Source organism: Molothrus aeneus, chromosome 1, assembly GCF_037042795.1.
Source record: "Molothrus aeneus isolate 106 chromosome 1, BPBGC_Maene_1.0, whole genome shotgun sequence".
NCBI lineage: Eukaryota > Metazoa > Chordata > Aves > Passeriformes > Icteridae > Molothrus > Molothrus aeneus.
This window is the reverse complement of record NC_089646.1, coordinates 103,864,205-103,878,814: the sequence shown is the minus strand read 5'-3', so window position 1 is coordinate 103,878,814 and position 14,610 is coordinate 103,864,205. Positions and strand designations below refer to the sequence as shown.

The window sequence follows — 14,610 nt, the reverse complement described above, 5'->3', positions numbered from 1 at the left end:
AAAAGAAAACCTGCAGAAAGTTACATACTGCCTTCCATACCATGAACTTCTGCTTACAAGCAGCAGCCAATACTAATATACGTGATCATCTTATAGGCCACCAGGTTATTTGCTACAGAACTATGTTGATTAATCCATTAGATTTGAGCTCAGGCAAATCATCTGTCCTCCTTTTAGCTACAGCCTTGTTTCAGGTGTGTTGAAGTTTTACCGGCAGAGAGAGCTGTGGGGGTTTTCCTCCACTGCATTACTTTTTTGCAAACTTTAACCCACTACCACCTGGAACACGTATCAGGAGTCTTTAAGTGGGACAGGCAGCCAAAATTTGTGGACAAACCTGAGATACTGCACCAGGCAACAACTGCAACGTGAACTCCACAAACCCATTTCAGTCTTTCCCATAGGTCCCAGCTACAGATATAGCCCTCCATACTTGCATCCATGGAAGAACTTGTTTCAAAACAATGCCTTCCCATGCATTTTGTACCACAGGAGCTAGGAATGAACACCCACTGGTCCATGGCCTTCTCCTACTAGCTAAAAAGCTGCCACACAAAGTCGAAATTTATATTTTCCTAGAAAGGCTGCTTCTAAAGCTTTTGAAAATGAAAAAAAAAAAAGTAACTTGAGTTCAGCGTGAAAGCAAAACTTTTTTCTCCTAAAGAAATGACCTTGTCAAAGAAGAAAAAACAAACCAATTTAAACAAACCTCTAAGAAAAAAAAAGAAAAAAGAAAAAATAAGGAAGGAGCTAGTTTCACAGATTCGCCTGCGGTACCAGGGACAATAAACAGGCGTGAGGCGGCTCTGGTGGCACGGAGAAAGGGAAATCTCTTCGACTCCTGGACGTGTCTTTTGTTAACTTCCCATAATTGCTTTTTTGGCATGACCATTGCCCGGACGCTCGGAACAAGCAGTTCGAAGAGCCAGCCCTCACAGCTGGGAAGCAGGGCTTTTCCACAACAAAAACAAAACAGCAAAAGCCAAAATAAAGCCATACGGCGGCGTGCGCGCACAGCCCCCGCCCCTGAGCCACCAGTCAGTCCCTCGGGGACACGGCTCGGGTGACAACACCGGCCCCGAGCGAGCCTCATCCTGCCGGGCTGGCACCGCACCGGGCGGCAGCACCGAGTGGCACTGGCACCCCCTGGACACCGCCGGGGGCGACACGGCGGGAAGGCGGCGGGAAGGGCGGGCAGAGGGCGCTCGGTCGGCGGGCAATGGCCCGGATCGCGCTGCCGCCGGCGGGACCTCGGATCGCTCCGCACAAGCTCCCGCCTGGCGCGGCGCCGTCAGTCAGTCAGTCAGTGTGTCAGTCAGTCAGTCAGTGTGCCGTGCCTCGCTGACCTACAGCCGGACACGCCGTCCAGCAGCCGCCAGTACAAGGGTCACCCCCCATGCCGGAGCGAACCTCCGGCCCTGCAGAGCCGCCGACACCGAGTCCTTGGCTAAGTGACGTGACTCACCAGCTGCCCTCCCCCCTCACACATCCCCCGTTCGCCATACAACAGCTGTTTTATCTCCCGCTGTAATTACGCCACATAAAAATAGTTACAAGGTACTTGGGGAGGGCTTGCTGCTAAAACGCTGTTGCTTCCCTTGTGCAGCGAATGCGGATTTGCGCGGACTCCCGCGCCGCCGGGGGGGTGCAGGGTGGTGGGGAGGGAATGATCCCTGCTCTGCCGTAGGAATCCATTATTTCATCAGCCGTTCCAGGCGCCTGCTGCTCACCCCCCGCGCCCGCCCGGCCGGGAACAGCCCCGCACGTGCCGGTGCGGGAGTGACACGGACACGCTCCCGTGGAATAAGTGCACGCCTGCTCCGCGGCCAGGCGGCTTCCTTCCCTAACCTTCGCCCGTGGTGACACTTCAGACCGCGGCTGGCCGTTCAGCAGATTTTTTTTTTTTTTTTTTTTTTAACCCTGATTTTGTCAGGGGGGCGGCGAGGGGAGAGCCAGGACCCGCCGCCAAGGCCGCCTGTGCCCGGGGAGAGCTCTCCCCTTCGCCAGGGAAGCTGGAGCGAGATGCAGGCGGGTGTCACGTTTCCCATCCCGGAGGAAAAGAAACTGTTGCTGCTGCAGAGCGTGCTCGCCCGACAGCGATGAGTCAAGCTGTGAGACCTCTCTTTTACAGCTGCGATCATGTGCCGCAGCAAAACCTACCGGGCTGGGGAAGGGGGGAGTCGAGGGGAGAAAAACAACCTTTTACGAACTGATGTAAAAATAACCGCAGAAACGGGGCTCGCCTTCCCCGCGGGGGTGGGTGGGGGTGTGTGTGGCCAGGCGGGGCTCCTTCGGCACCGCAGGGGATCGGGGGGAGCAGCCCCCGTCGACCGGGCCGTTCGGCAGTCGGGAGGGGGGCGCCGGTCTTTGGAGGGCTCCTTTCCTTCCCCTGCCGTACGCACTCTCCTTTCTTCTCTATTCACGCGAAGGAGTGGGTGGTTCGTCCGGCAGCAACAGGAGGAGGCTAGTCAAGGGCAGCTGTCAAAATCTCCCCCCCACCCCCGCCTCTTCCTTCTCCTCCTTCCAGTTTAATGATCAAACGTCTGCTTGGAAGAAAGGCGAGGGAGCGGGAGGCACGGAGAGCTCCCCCCGCCGCTGCTGTTGTGTGTGCATGAGCGAGCGGGTACAGGCGGACACCCCCCCGTTCCGGCCGGTCCCTCCCCTCCCGGGTGTTGAGGCTCTGTCAGACAGGAGGGGAGGGAGGAGAGAGGAGGAGGAGGAGGCAGCCGCCGCCGCCGCGAGTGCCAGTGCAGCGCACGGTTACTCTCCCGTACTCACTGCGGGGAGGTGGGGGAGGGCGGGCGCTGTGTACCTTTCTCTCCCGTGCCTTTCCTCACTTTAACAGGCCGGGGCCAATCGCCAGCAGAAGGGAACAAAGGGAAGGGGGGAGGGAAGCCCACCCCGGCCGCACTAGAAAGCCCCCGGGGGAGGCAGAGCCCTGCGGCTCCCGCTGACAGCAGCGCGGCCGGTGACCGGGCGCCTGGCTCCGCGGCGGTGTTTCTTCTTTCTTCATCGACCTTCTCCTCCTCGCTGAGCTTAAAGGGGGAAAGCAGCGTCCGGCGAAGGGAGAGAAACTTGGGTCGGTGCTTGGGGTGTCCGACGATCGGCTCGGTCCTCGCGATCAAGATGAAAAGTAAAAAAGGTAGTTGTGACGGGGTGCCGGGACAAAGCGGGGTGCCCCGCGCCCCTAGCCGGGGTAGAAAGGGGAAGAGGGGCTGTCGCTAAGCCAGCCGGTGTCCCTTTGCCTTCTCGGCCTTTTGTCCCCCATGTCCCCCCCCCCCCCCCCCCCCGCCCCCTGGCCTGTATCCCGTGGAGGATTGCAGTGGATGCTCCGCTCCCAGACAAAACATGCGGGGCTGTTGTTTGGAGGCGGCCGCCTCTCTGCGCCGCTGGCTCCCTGTCAAAAACATGTCCAGCCGTTCGCCTCGTGTCCTCCGCCAACTTTTGTTCTCGCCCGCTCTGTGGAGTTTCTTCCCTCTGCCCTCCCGTAAAACACTTTTGAACGCTTTCCCGCACCGAGCCCCACCGTCCCCGCGAGGGACACGAGGGTGCGGGTGGTTTTCCCAACTTGGGGCGAGGGAAGCGGGGCCGTCCGGCAACTCTTTGTTCGCGGGGACGGCAGCGTGGGGCTTGAGGCATGGGGGGACATCGGCGGCAGGGCTTCAAACCCCTCCGCGCCCTCGACCGCCTTGTTTTGCTGAAAGTTGAAGCCTTTTCTATCCCTTTTATCACTTTAAACAGGGGGACGAAACACAAAGTACAAAAGTTTTGACGCAGGGTTAAAAGGAGGAAGACTTCCCTCTCCCCCCCCCCTCCCCCGCCCCATAACCATAAGGCTGTTTGAGTTTTCTTTGTGTCCACTTCGAAAGAGACAAACTTAACAGTTAGAGGATCGTTACTCATCGCACTCGTGGTGCTTTAAGTGCCCTTAAATTAGCGCTTGGCCACAAAGACGCGGAACGTGCTTTCGGATCCAGCGCTCCTGCGCTTGGCTGGGAAGAAGTTCCTAGCAAAGCAGTGTCTGTTCAGTTGCGATTTGCCAGTCGGCGGTGTGGCTGAAGGGTGTTTTGCATTCAAAGACCATTAAATGCTCCGAAGTGGAGGGTTAGGAGGGGAGCAGTGCGCATGTTCAGTACTCCAGAGTTGTGCTGTTTTTCCCCCTACTATGCATTCCTGCGGCTCCGTAGTAAAGCAGCCTCTCATTGTTAGTACCCTTGGAGCAATTAATGCATATGTAGTTCGTGAAATCATTGGGCTGCTCGAGACATGGTGTGTACTAATATGGTTTGTAGCCCTCGTCAGAAGTTTTTTTTGGACATGCCGCTCGGCTAAGAGGAGCGCACACAAAGGGAGCTGAGCCACAAAGGCGAAGTTTAAAGAGCAGCAGGCAGGGTGGTGCTGAGGAGCGCAGCGTCCCGCGGGAGCGGAGTGGGGCTTGATCCCAGCTCAGCCCCCTGCGCCCAGAGACAGCGGCAGCGCTGGCTTTTAAATGTTTCTTAGGTAGGTCGAGATTCTTCACCCTGTTGGAAGCAGTTTGTGGTTTGTTTCCCCCCCCCTCTTTTATAGTTTCGCTGAATTAATTTAGCCCAGTTATTTTTAGGACATTCCTATGCTGCCTCTTTGCACAGCAGTGGTGAGCTGGTTTCCTGTCTGCTGTTGCTTCCATTGTTCAGACTTCTCTCCCCGAGGGCAGCTGCTGGTTGGTGAAATACCAAACTCCCTGCACTTTCAACTGTTGTTCTTGCCACCCCCGAAATAAATGCGTGTGGAAAACGCTGACGTAGTTTCTAGGTATGCATGTGTAGGGCTTTGTATGTAAGAGTGTGTGTGCGTGTGTGTGTAAGCTCTGATTTGAGGATTGCAAATCCTGGGCTGAAACAATGGAAACAATGAAAGGTGACAGGCGGGAGGGAGAACTTTTGAGAGGGGCCATGGGCCTGGGGTTTGCGTGGCACAAATTAAAAGGTGAGGATACAAAGGCGGAAACTTTTAAAAAGATGTTAGGGCTAGGGTGCCTTTGTTTTAATAAAGGTTGGGCTTGTACTTATTTGTGACCTCCCGGCATTGGAAGCTCATTCAAGAAGTTTCAAAGAGTGACTTTGTTACAGATTTCTTGCTTGCACTCCTAGAAAAATCCCGTTTAGAGGAAAAAAAAAGTATAGTACAGCCAAGTCTAGTTGCTTTACAAGTAATAGAGTGCAAGCTGTAAATTACAGAGGAAAACAAATAGGCTGGTTCCTCAATTATGAAACCTCATTCAGAGGAAAGAGGTGGTGTTTTTTTTCTTTTACTGTGGAAATTCCTTTCTGTATCCTTGTCGTTTTTTTGCTACTTATGAATAATTTTAAATAATGTACTTTTGTTGTTGATTTTTAAATTTGCATTGCATTTTAGCCGGGTTTTTTGGTATGTGTGTTGAGTTTAAAATTTTTAAGCGTGTCATGCAGTGTTTTTGTTGATGGCTAGTTTTGTTGAGTTTTTTTTTTTGTTTTCTGTTTTGTTTTTTTTTTTTTTTTTTAACTAGCAGACTGTGGATTTAAAGCACAGGACTTTTCTATGGATAGTTTAATTTACAAATAATAACGTGGTAGCAGTCACACGGAACCTACTTGCCTTGTTAATTAGCTGATTTAGAACACAGTCTCGAAAAGGCACAGGCATGTGCTCAAGTTAATACATGTGAAGAATCTTACTGAACTTGGTTACAACAGGATCGGGGGCTTGGATAGGAACTGGTTCTGTTTATCAGCGCTCATAAAAAAATCTCACTGAAGAAATTCAGAGAGCCCTAAGGGGCGGGAGGTTTTCTTTAAGGTGATTTTTGTCCATCCCCTCTCTGGAGGGCAGAGATTGTTCCTTGCGGTATACTTTGTCCTCTTTTGAATAACAATTGGCTTCTGCCACTTCCTCTGTGAAGCTCTTCCTCGACACAATGGGATAGTTGTTTTTTTGTGGTGCCTTTTTTTCCCCTCATAGCCTAAATTTTTCGTTTGCTTAACTTCCATTTCATTTGCCTCAGCCTCTCTAAATACTTTGTCCTCCCCCTCAAAGTATTTCAGCATACCTTTTTAAGTGGCAGTGGTTTGTTTTGAAATCAGCTTTAGTCATCACTGTACTTTTACTCAAGTTGTTTCAAGCTATTAACTAACGTTTGGGTGTTGAGCCCGGACTCCAGATCCTAGGTGTAATCTTCCCTGAGCTGATTACGGGGAGGACCTGTGAAGTCTTTAGGCTGTGATACAATGCAACAGTGCATTCAATCATGCATATGACTTCAGCTGGGAAGCCAGGAGGATAAAGTAATTTATAAAGAAGGGATGCTGATCATGTAGTCCGTAGATCATTAAGAACATAGACTACTCTTTTAAGTGGTGATGAGGAAGTGAAGGAATGGGATTTTATGTTGTTTCTCAGACTTCTCTGCAAATGAACTTGTGCTGCTTTAATTTTAGTTCTGTAAAAACAGGGGTTTTTTTTGTTTGGATTAAATGTATTTAGGAGGAGACATAAAATAGCCTGGCCCTAGCCTGCTTTTAATACAAAATAAATTAGTAGGTCAGCTGGGGCTACTCATCGTGTCCACAGGCCTTTATTCTGGGTGTAAATAACAGTAAGCCAATGGTCCAGTCATGGAGCGTGGCCAGGACCCTTTTCAGCTGGGCCCTGTTAAAACAGGAAACCAGCAGCGAATAGGCTGATTACTAACAAGACAGAAAAACAAAGCTGGGTTGTAATCAGCAGGAATGCTTTAATGAAAACAGAGCCTTGACAGCCACAGTGTGGCTCCTGCTCTAGTAAAAAATATTAGCTGGGGTAGTGCGAGATTTCTAGCCATGACTTCCTGTTGCTGCTAGCTCTGTCCTGCGCCTGAGAGATCTGCCACGAGTTCAGAGAGCTGATCAGCTATTTAAATGAGCTCATTTAAATGAGCAGAAGTCTGTACTACACTGGGTTTCCTGCTTAACCAAAACCTGCTTTGTGTCACTAACTTACTGTGTCAATTAATATGACACACTCAGCCAGCAGGTCAAAGGGCTGGCTCTGCTGGTGACTCATTTCTTGCTAGGTAGGTTACGGTTAGTCAGATGACAACTTTTACTTTAGCAAAAATCTTATTTGGAAAGGGAGAAACGTTTTTATACTGCTGGATTGCACACAGTATCTTATCACTTCTTTTTTTTTTTTCAGCTAAAGGAAAAGCAACAGTTCTAGGAGAGGTTTTGCTGTTAAATCAGTTTTCTGAAATTCAGAGAGATGGAATCCATGGAGTCTTTTAGTTGTGTGGTAGATCCTGGAAAGGTCACTTCAGATTGTGTGGTGTGTACCTGGAGTACTTTTTGTTATGCCATGTACTTAGTGCTTGCAGACCATTAGACATCTAACTTTTTCATAGTAGTTTCTCCTTCCCTTTTGTTTCCAGCCCTTGCTGTTTGCCTCTCCCTCTTTTCCAAGGTCTTGCCTTGCTGCCTATTATATTTAAAAACAAACAAAAAACCCAGCCCTGTGAAGTGCTGCAACAGTTCTGGTTCCTGACAAACAAGAAAAGCACACTTCAAAATATTGTCTGAATAGCATGGGCTAGTTTTAGCTAGTTTTTAAATTCAATTTAAAAGGGCTGAGCTGCTTTGCAGAGCTGTCCTGTTGTCTCTGCAGGATCTTTGTTCCCAGAAGTGCTCCTCATGGCTCCAGGAGCCCATGGTGCAAGGCATGTTCTCAGGTCAGGTTGCAAGCATGACAGCACTTTCCATGAAGCTATGACAAAGTGGTTTGCTTGGAATCATTGTAAGGCAAACTTTTGACATACTTTCTACACGAATTAAGAAACTGTTTACATAATTCGGAGTTTTATCTTGTGTTGGTTTTTTAAATATTGTCCTATTGTTCCTATTCCATGACTGGATAATTTATGTAGCTAATCATCAGATGAAAAATTTGGTATGTCAGTTTGGTGTTTGTCAATTACATAAATCAGCAGTTGGGAGAATGAAAACAATACCAAGTAAGTTACTGAAGTAACTATGCCAGACAGATTGTGGATTGATCATCCTGTTGGGAATGCTTGCATATCAAAACTGCATTTCAAATTGGACAACTTAAACTAAATTTAAGGATGTTGGAGCTATTCATAAATAGAGGAAGGAAAGATAATTTACTGTGTCAGCTTTGGCTGAAGTTTGGAAGAGTGAGGAAAGGTCCTTCTCTGTTTCTCTCCCTACTCTCCTCCCAAGTATTAAGGAAAACTTGCTCATACATACCTTCTATCTTTCTTTGTGTGGTAGTGGGGGTTTTGGTGGCTGGCTCGTTGGTTTTTTTAAAGGGCATTGCTTCCTTCTTGCTTCTCACTTCTGTAAGTGCCTTTACTTATGGATATAACATAGTTTTATATAGTTTAATATTGTCACAGGTTTACTTCTTGCTGTTTAGGGCTCACTTAATTTCCTTGAATAGAATTTTTTAATTATGGGTGATTTCGCACAGAAAATTTTACTTTTGACATTTAGTTGGCTTTACTACTAAGGTTTTTAGTTTTGGTGTTACAAGTGAGGAGATTTCTTCCATCAACCCCCCCCCAGTCTAAGTTCAAAAGACAAAAAGATTAAGGGCTTGTTTTCCTTCTATAGTTTCTGAAACTGCTTCTGAAAGCCAGTGTGAGTTCACTTGAAATGAGTATTAATTTGTACTAGTTGAATGTGGGTAGTATCTTATTTGGAGTTGTATATGGTTTGTAAGATTCCTAAAATTTCTGGTGAGTTTAAAGCATGGTTTTCTTTGTGTTTTATGGAACTAGTGACTCTTGCATCCTACCAAAGGAGTAGAATTGTAGCCTTCCTAACTGTTGAATACTTGCTCGTTTGTTTGATTTACATTCCATAGCTTCATGTTACTAGTAGTGTGGTGTACATATATAAAGGGATAGTCAGATTGTGAAATCTGTTCCTTCCTTTGTGTTGGAGGGGGAAGGTATGCAGTTAACTGCTAAGTTTGGAGCCCTTATAGTAAGCATAGCACAGAACACACGTTTCCAGGGATAAAAATATGAGATGAAAACCACAAAGTTGAAAAAATAGTCAGGATAAAAACTGGTACCTCTAAACGATCATGGTTCTTTGATACAGAATAAAATGAGAGTCCATTTCCTGATAAACTGGTGAACTCTGAGGCACTTGGTTCTTCCCTTCTTCTGCACTTTTTTTTCTTCATAAGTGAAAATCTCCTTATGGGTGGTGAGAAACACAATTTTTCCCTTTATTTTTTTCTTCTTCCATTAACTTTTCTCAATAGATGTAATTATTCATTTGTAAACTCTACAACCTATCCCTCCCAAGAGACAAGCATCAGTATGTTAAGAAATAATTAAATAACCTATTACTTGAGTTGGGGTGTTTTAAGTTCTTCCTTGTTGACCTTTTGCTCAGCCACTAGCTAGTTATCCTTGAAAAAAAGTGCTGGATGCATACCACAACCAGCAAACTTGGACAATATTCTCATTCGATAGAAACTATCTGATAACGTTCAGCAGATAAAAGGTTGCCAGGGGAACAAGAAAATGAAGGTTTGCAGAGAAGAATTCCTTTAGAAAGGGATCATCAGTGCTACTTTTTTGTTCAGCTGACAGAAGAGCTACAGCATGTCAAGTAAACGCTGCAGGAGGAATCTCCTGTGCAAGGGGCTGTAACAGTAAATACAGTTCATGTGATATAAAATGTGTGTGCCATACAGTGCTGGAGCCAAGCAGTTAACGGATTTAGGAGGCTGATTGTTCTTGTCTTACAATTGTAGGTGTAGTTGCAATATCAGGCAGTGAAACGGAGGATGATGACACTATGGATGTCCCACTGGATCTTTCCTCATCTGCTGGCTCAGGCAAACGGCGGAGACGTGGCAACCTGCCCAAGGAATCTGTGCAGATTCTTCGGGACTGGCTCTATGAGCACCGATACAATGCTTATCCTTCAGAGCAAGAAAAAGCGCTGTTATCCCGACAAACACACCTTTCCACACTACAGGTATTTAAAAAAGTAGTTCTGCCTTCTAAAGGAGGTGTTTTCTGTTTTAATTCACCTGTGTTCTAGTCACGGATACAAATGTTTACAGTGCATGTGAGATTTCCTTTTTTATTGCTACTCTCCTGCTGATGGCACTCATAAGGAGAGATAGAGACTGATTATGTGTTACGATGATCTTTGTTTATTGGGAATAAAACTATTTTTGTGGGAGAACAGACAGTCATGAATTGGAGCATGCATGCTAATTTTTTGCAGAATTGTGCCCCAAAAGACATAAAGTGTCTGTACAAGGTAATTTATTGTGAAAAGAAGGTATTTATTTGTCAACAGAGGCTTTATGGTGATAGATGTGCAGCTTAGCATATAACTCTTCACTTCTAAAATAGCAACTTGAGGCTCATTCCAGTAGAACATGGACATATATAATTATGTGTATGATCACTGCCATTAAAATCAGTGGAACAACCTATATGGGATGGAGCTACTCAGGGGTGTTAGTGCAGGTGTGGATGAGGCATTTGTATGTTTATTTTGGATTCTCATCCTGGGATGCCACTGGCATCTCAGAGGTCCCTTGGATGCATCATTCTTATCTTCTGTGATTGTCTTGGGTCGAATAGCTTTTGCCCATTGCTGCATCCCATGTTGTGGGAAAGTGGGTGTATAAGAACTTGGGTAAACCACAGTTTGGTTTTGGGAGCTGCTAAATAGAGAGCACTCCTGTTGAGTCCTGGACTTAAATTTTCCATATTAATTCATTAGTGCAAAGTTCATAATTGGCCATAGACTAAAATTTTCTTAATGCAACATTATAAAGAAGACTTCCTTTATGTAGTAAAGAGAAAAAAGACGTTAAACTATAAACTATCCTGTATTGCCCAGGAAACTGGTTGATATTTAAACAAGGACAAACTTAAGTGAGGTAATTTATGTTATGTCTGTCGACACAGTCAGTTGAACAAGGAAAATCAGTAACTATTTGTGGGAGGAGTGGCTCTCTTCAGAGAGAAAAGGTTTTCCTGTTGTTAATTAACCTAAGCTAGGGAACAATAGCCAATAGGTTAATGTGTGTGCACAGAGTTAAAAGCTAAACCCCTAGTTTGGACTTCAGATGTCCCGGGGCTTTCTGTAACAGGAGCAGGGAGTTGGTAGCACCGGGACAAGGGAAGGGCCTTTGCCCAGCATGTCAGAACTTGTCAGTAGGTCTCTATTTTGTTGTGCAGTGAAGGAAACTGCTTGGAGGGATTCATTAATCTAACTGTCCGCTCTAGTGGCACATGGTTGGGAATGAATGAAGGTAGAAATTAAGATGTCATTATATTCCCAGGTCTGCAACTGGTTTATCAATGCACGCCGCAGGCTGTTACCTGACATGCTGAGGAAGGATGGCAAAGACCCAAATCAGTTCACTATCTCGCGGCGAGGGACCAAGCTTCCCGAGGGCGGCCTGGTGGAGTCTGCCATCAGCACAAAGAACTACATTCCCCTGCTGGATGAGACTGCCTTCCTTCCCGCCGCTGCGCCTCTTGGCAAAACTGTGTCCTCTTCCAAGCCGGCTTCCCCGGGATCGGTCCTGGCTCGGCCGTCAGTGATTTGCCACACGACTGTGACTGCGTTGAAAGATGCCCCTTTCCACTTTTGCCAGCCGGCTGATGTAGGCCAGACCACGGACCTGCAGCAGCCCCCGGCTGGCGGCTTCACAGATAGCCCCCTCTCCTGCCACGAGGACGCATCCAAACTGGGACCTGGTGCAAACACACAGAGTGGGCTCTTCAACACTCCTCCTCCAACACCACCAGACCTTAACCAGGATTTTAGTGGATTTCAGCTTCTGGTGGATGTTGCACTCAAAAGGGCGGCAGAGATGGAGTTGCAGGCAAAACTTATGGCCTAAATCCCCTTCCTTCTCTTTCCCCGTTTTGTTTTACCAGGCAGGGATCTAACAGCAGTGTGGTTATTGCAACCCACACGATATCAAAAGACTTCACTGCGTTATTATTATTTTTTTTATTAATCTTATTTGCACAAGGGGATTGCTGAAATGAAGCTTCCTGTCACTGAGATGGTCTTCAGTGGAATACGGTCATTCCAAGAATTACGAACTTAAAGCTACTGTAGAAAGAAAGGATTGTGTGTTTTGTTGGGATTTTTTTTAATGTTTTCTTTGTAGATTTTTCATAATGTGAGATGTTTCCCAAGATCATGTGATTTGTTTTGTTTCTTTCAGACTGTGCAATATCTAGTAATGATATAGAGTCTTCTTATCATTCCCATGTGGAACGGAATTACCGACACGCTGTCTAAATTTTCAATTTTTTTAACAATACAAACTTTGGATGATCATGCTTTTTTTCCCATAATATAATAAAATATTTTCTTTAAAAGTGATGCATACAGAGTATTTTGTTGAATACAACCTTTGCAGAAAACATGAATTACCCTTGCAACAAATGGAAGTGAGAAATATTTTTGAGCTCATACTGACATTGTTTGGTTCAGAGAGCCATAAACCAAACTAGCAGTTGTTGTTAATCAGATGTTCAAAAGAATGCTGAAAAGTGGGCCAGAAGTACCTGATTGTGTTCTCCCAGGTTGAAATTTTTTTAAGGGGTCAAAGGGAACTATGTAGGCAATTCTGACTAAATTTCAGAGGGAAACCTTGGGCCCCTCTAAGAGTTGCAGCTCTTGGTTCCTTGAAATATTTTAGGGCTGGGAAATGTGATGGCTCATGGGGAAGATCTGAAGATAAAAGGAAGAGGCCAGAAGAGGGGCTGAGACAAGTGTTCTTTGCAGATCTTTGTGATGCAGCTCCTAGACATGACTGGTGACAAATTCTGATAGGGGAGGGCAAGGGCTTCTAGCCTTACTTGGACTAGCAATGAGAAGGTTTTTACTCAGTAATTCTAGTAGACTGAAATAAAGTAGGCTGTATTGCACTGAAATCTGAGTTCTGGGAGCCAGGTCTTTGTGAGATACTTTAACAGGTGGTTGGCTAAGATTTAGAAGAGATCCCTGTTGTATTGGGGTGTATTTTTGCCCACAGAATCTAAGCTACCTTTCAGAAAAGGACTTTGCTATCAAAATGACTTATTACTGAAAATGGTGAAGACTTGCAGCTCACATTTCAACTTACTTGAATGTCAGTCGCCCACCCTTATCCTTCCAGCAACAATGAAATAAGAGACCTCCAGGGTAAAAAATTGGTTCTGGCTAATCTTTAAAAACAAACCAGTTGTCTGTTTGGAAGGTTGGGGGAGGGCTTTGAGGAGTAGGAGAGTTGGTGAATTTAAGGATATCATTATGAGTAGAAAGAAGACTACAATATTATGACTGCTATACTGTTTTGCTGTGGCCTTTATAATTTTCTAGTGTCAGATATATTCTGCTTGTTCTCTGGAGTGCTCTTTGGAATTCTTCTGAACTTGTCCCTTTCTTGAATCTTAATGTTTAAAATCAAAATGGCAAACAGTAAACACTGGTTTACTTATGACTGCTTTGGTAACACAGTCATCCTAATGTACTGTATGAATATAGAATTATTTTTTAAAAAATCGGAAATAAAGCTGGAAAATAATTTTGAAAATAGAGATGGCTGTATACTCTGTCTTCAAGGCGTTGCAGGTGGGTACAGAAGAGCCTGGTGAGGTGTCTTTCTGGACACACTGTACTTGATACTTCTGAGCTGTTTTTCCTTGGATACCTATGTATGTATTGTTTGGTTGGGTTTTTTAATGACTAATTGTAAAACAGAAGTGTACTTTTTTGTCACTGTGAGGCTCATGTTGAGGGAGAAGTTGGTTAATAGACATGGTTTTATGGAATAGGTGATTTATCTTAAGGGATAAAAGTGGAGTGTCATCTTTGATCAAGGTTTGGAAGATGCCTTGTCCTTTCCTGTTCTTGCAGGAAGGAACTTTATTCACTCCTTACACCCATGCTTCACAAATGAAAGAAAAACAGCCTCATAAATATGTTTGCATTGTTTATTTTAATTGCTCAACATTTTCCTCTTTTTTTTTTTTTTTTTTTTTTAAGCAGTATGTTGGTGTGCTGTGAGGCACTCAGATCATTAAAGGGCATCTTCAGAGATCTTTACTCTTCATTACTTTGCCCTTTAAAATAAAAAATGTCAGCAAGTTTAAAAAGAAGAAAACTTTGCTGGTTGAGCTGACCAGTTCTGTAATTTCACTATAGCAGCTGCAGTACTGAAAATGAAAATAGAATGAGGAAGAAAGCTGTTGCCATTCAGGTTAACAGTTTTCATTGAAAGTAAAAGCCTGTGGTCTCTCTGCTATTTTCATTTACTGTTATACAAAGTGGTATTAGTGTAAATGACCACCAAAGTCCTGCTCATGTGATGAGCACTGCATTTCCATTTTGCTGACTGACTTACACTGGGAACTTCACTGGTGACCAATTTTGATTGAGGCTAGTTATGTACTTCTTTAATTATGGCTTGTGTTAAGGTTACACCTAGAAGTTTGGCTGTAGTCATAAGTCATATGGCTGTGGCTGAGTAGCACCTGACACCACACCATGTAAAAGGTTTTCCCTAGCCTGAGGTGTTATTTAACTTAGGAGAAGAAAATTACTCATATTGAGT

At 45.4% G+C, this 14,610-nt stretch overlaps 1 protein-coding gene across 1 annotated transcript; it reads left to right on the top strand.

Moving 5' to 3' along the window:
* Positions 1-2,699: 2,699 nt before the first annotated feature.
* Positions 2,700-12,391, top strand: TGIF1 (TGFB induced factor homeobox 1). Its single transcript, XM_066562104.1, has 3 exons — positions 2,700-3,142; positions 9,781-10,007; positions 11,335-12,391. Exons 1-3 carry the CDS (start codon positions 3,127-3,129, stop codon positions 11,899-11,901), a joined length of 810 nt encoding a protein of 269 aa, XP_066418201.1. The 5' UTR covers positions 2,700-3,126; the 3' UTR covers positions 11,902-12,391.
* The last annotated feature ends 2,219 nt before the right edge of the window (positions 12,392-14,610 follow it).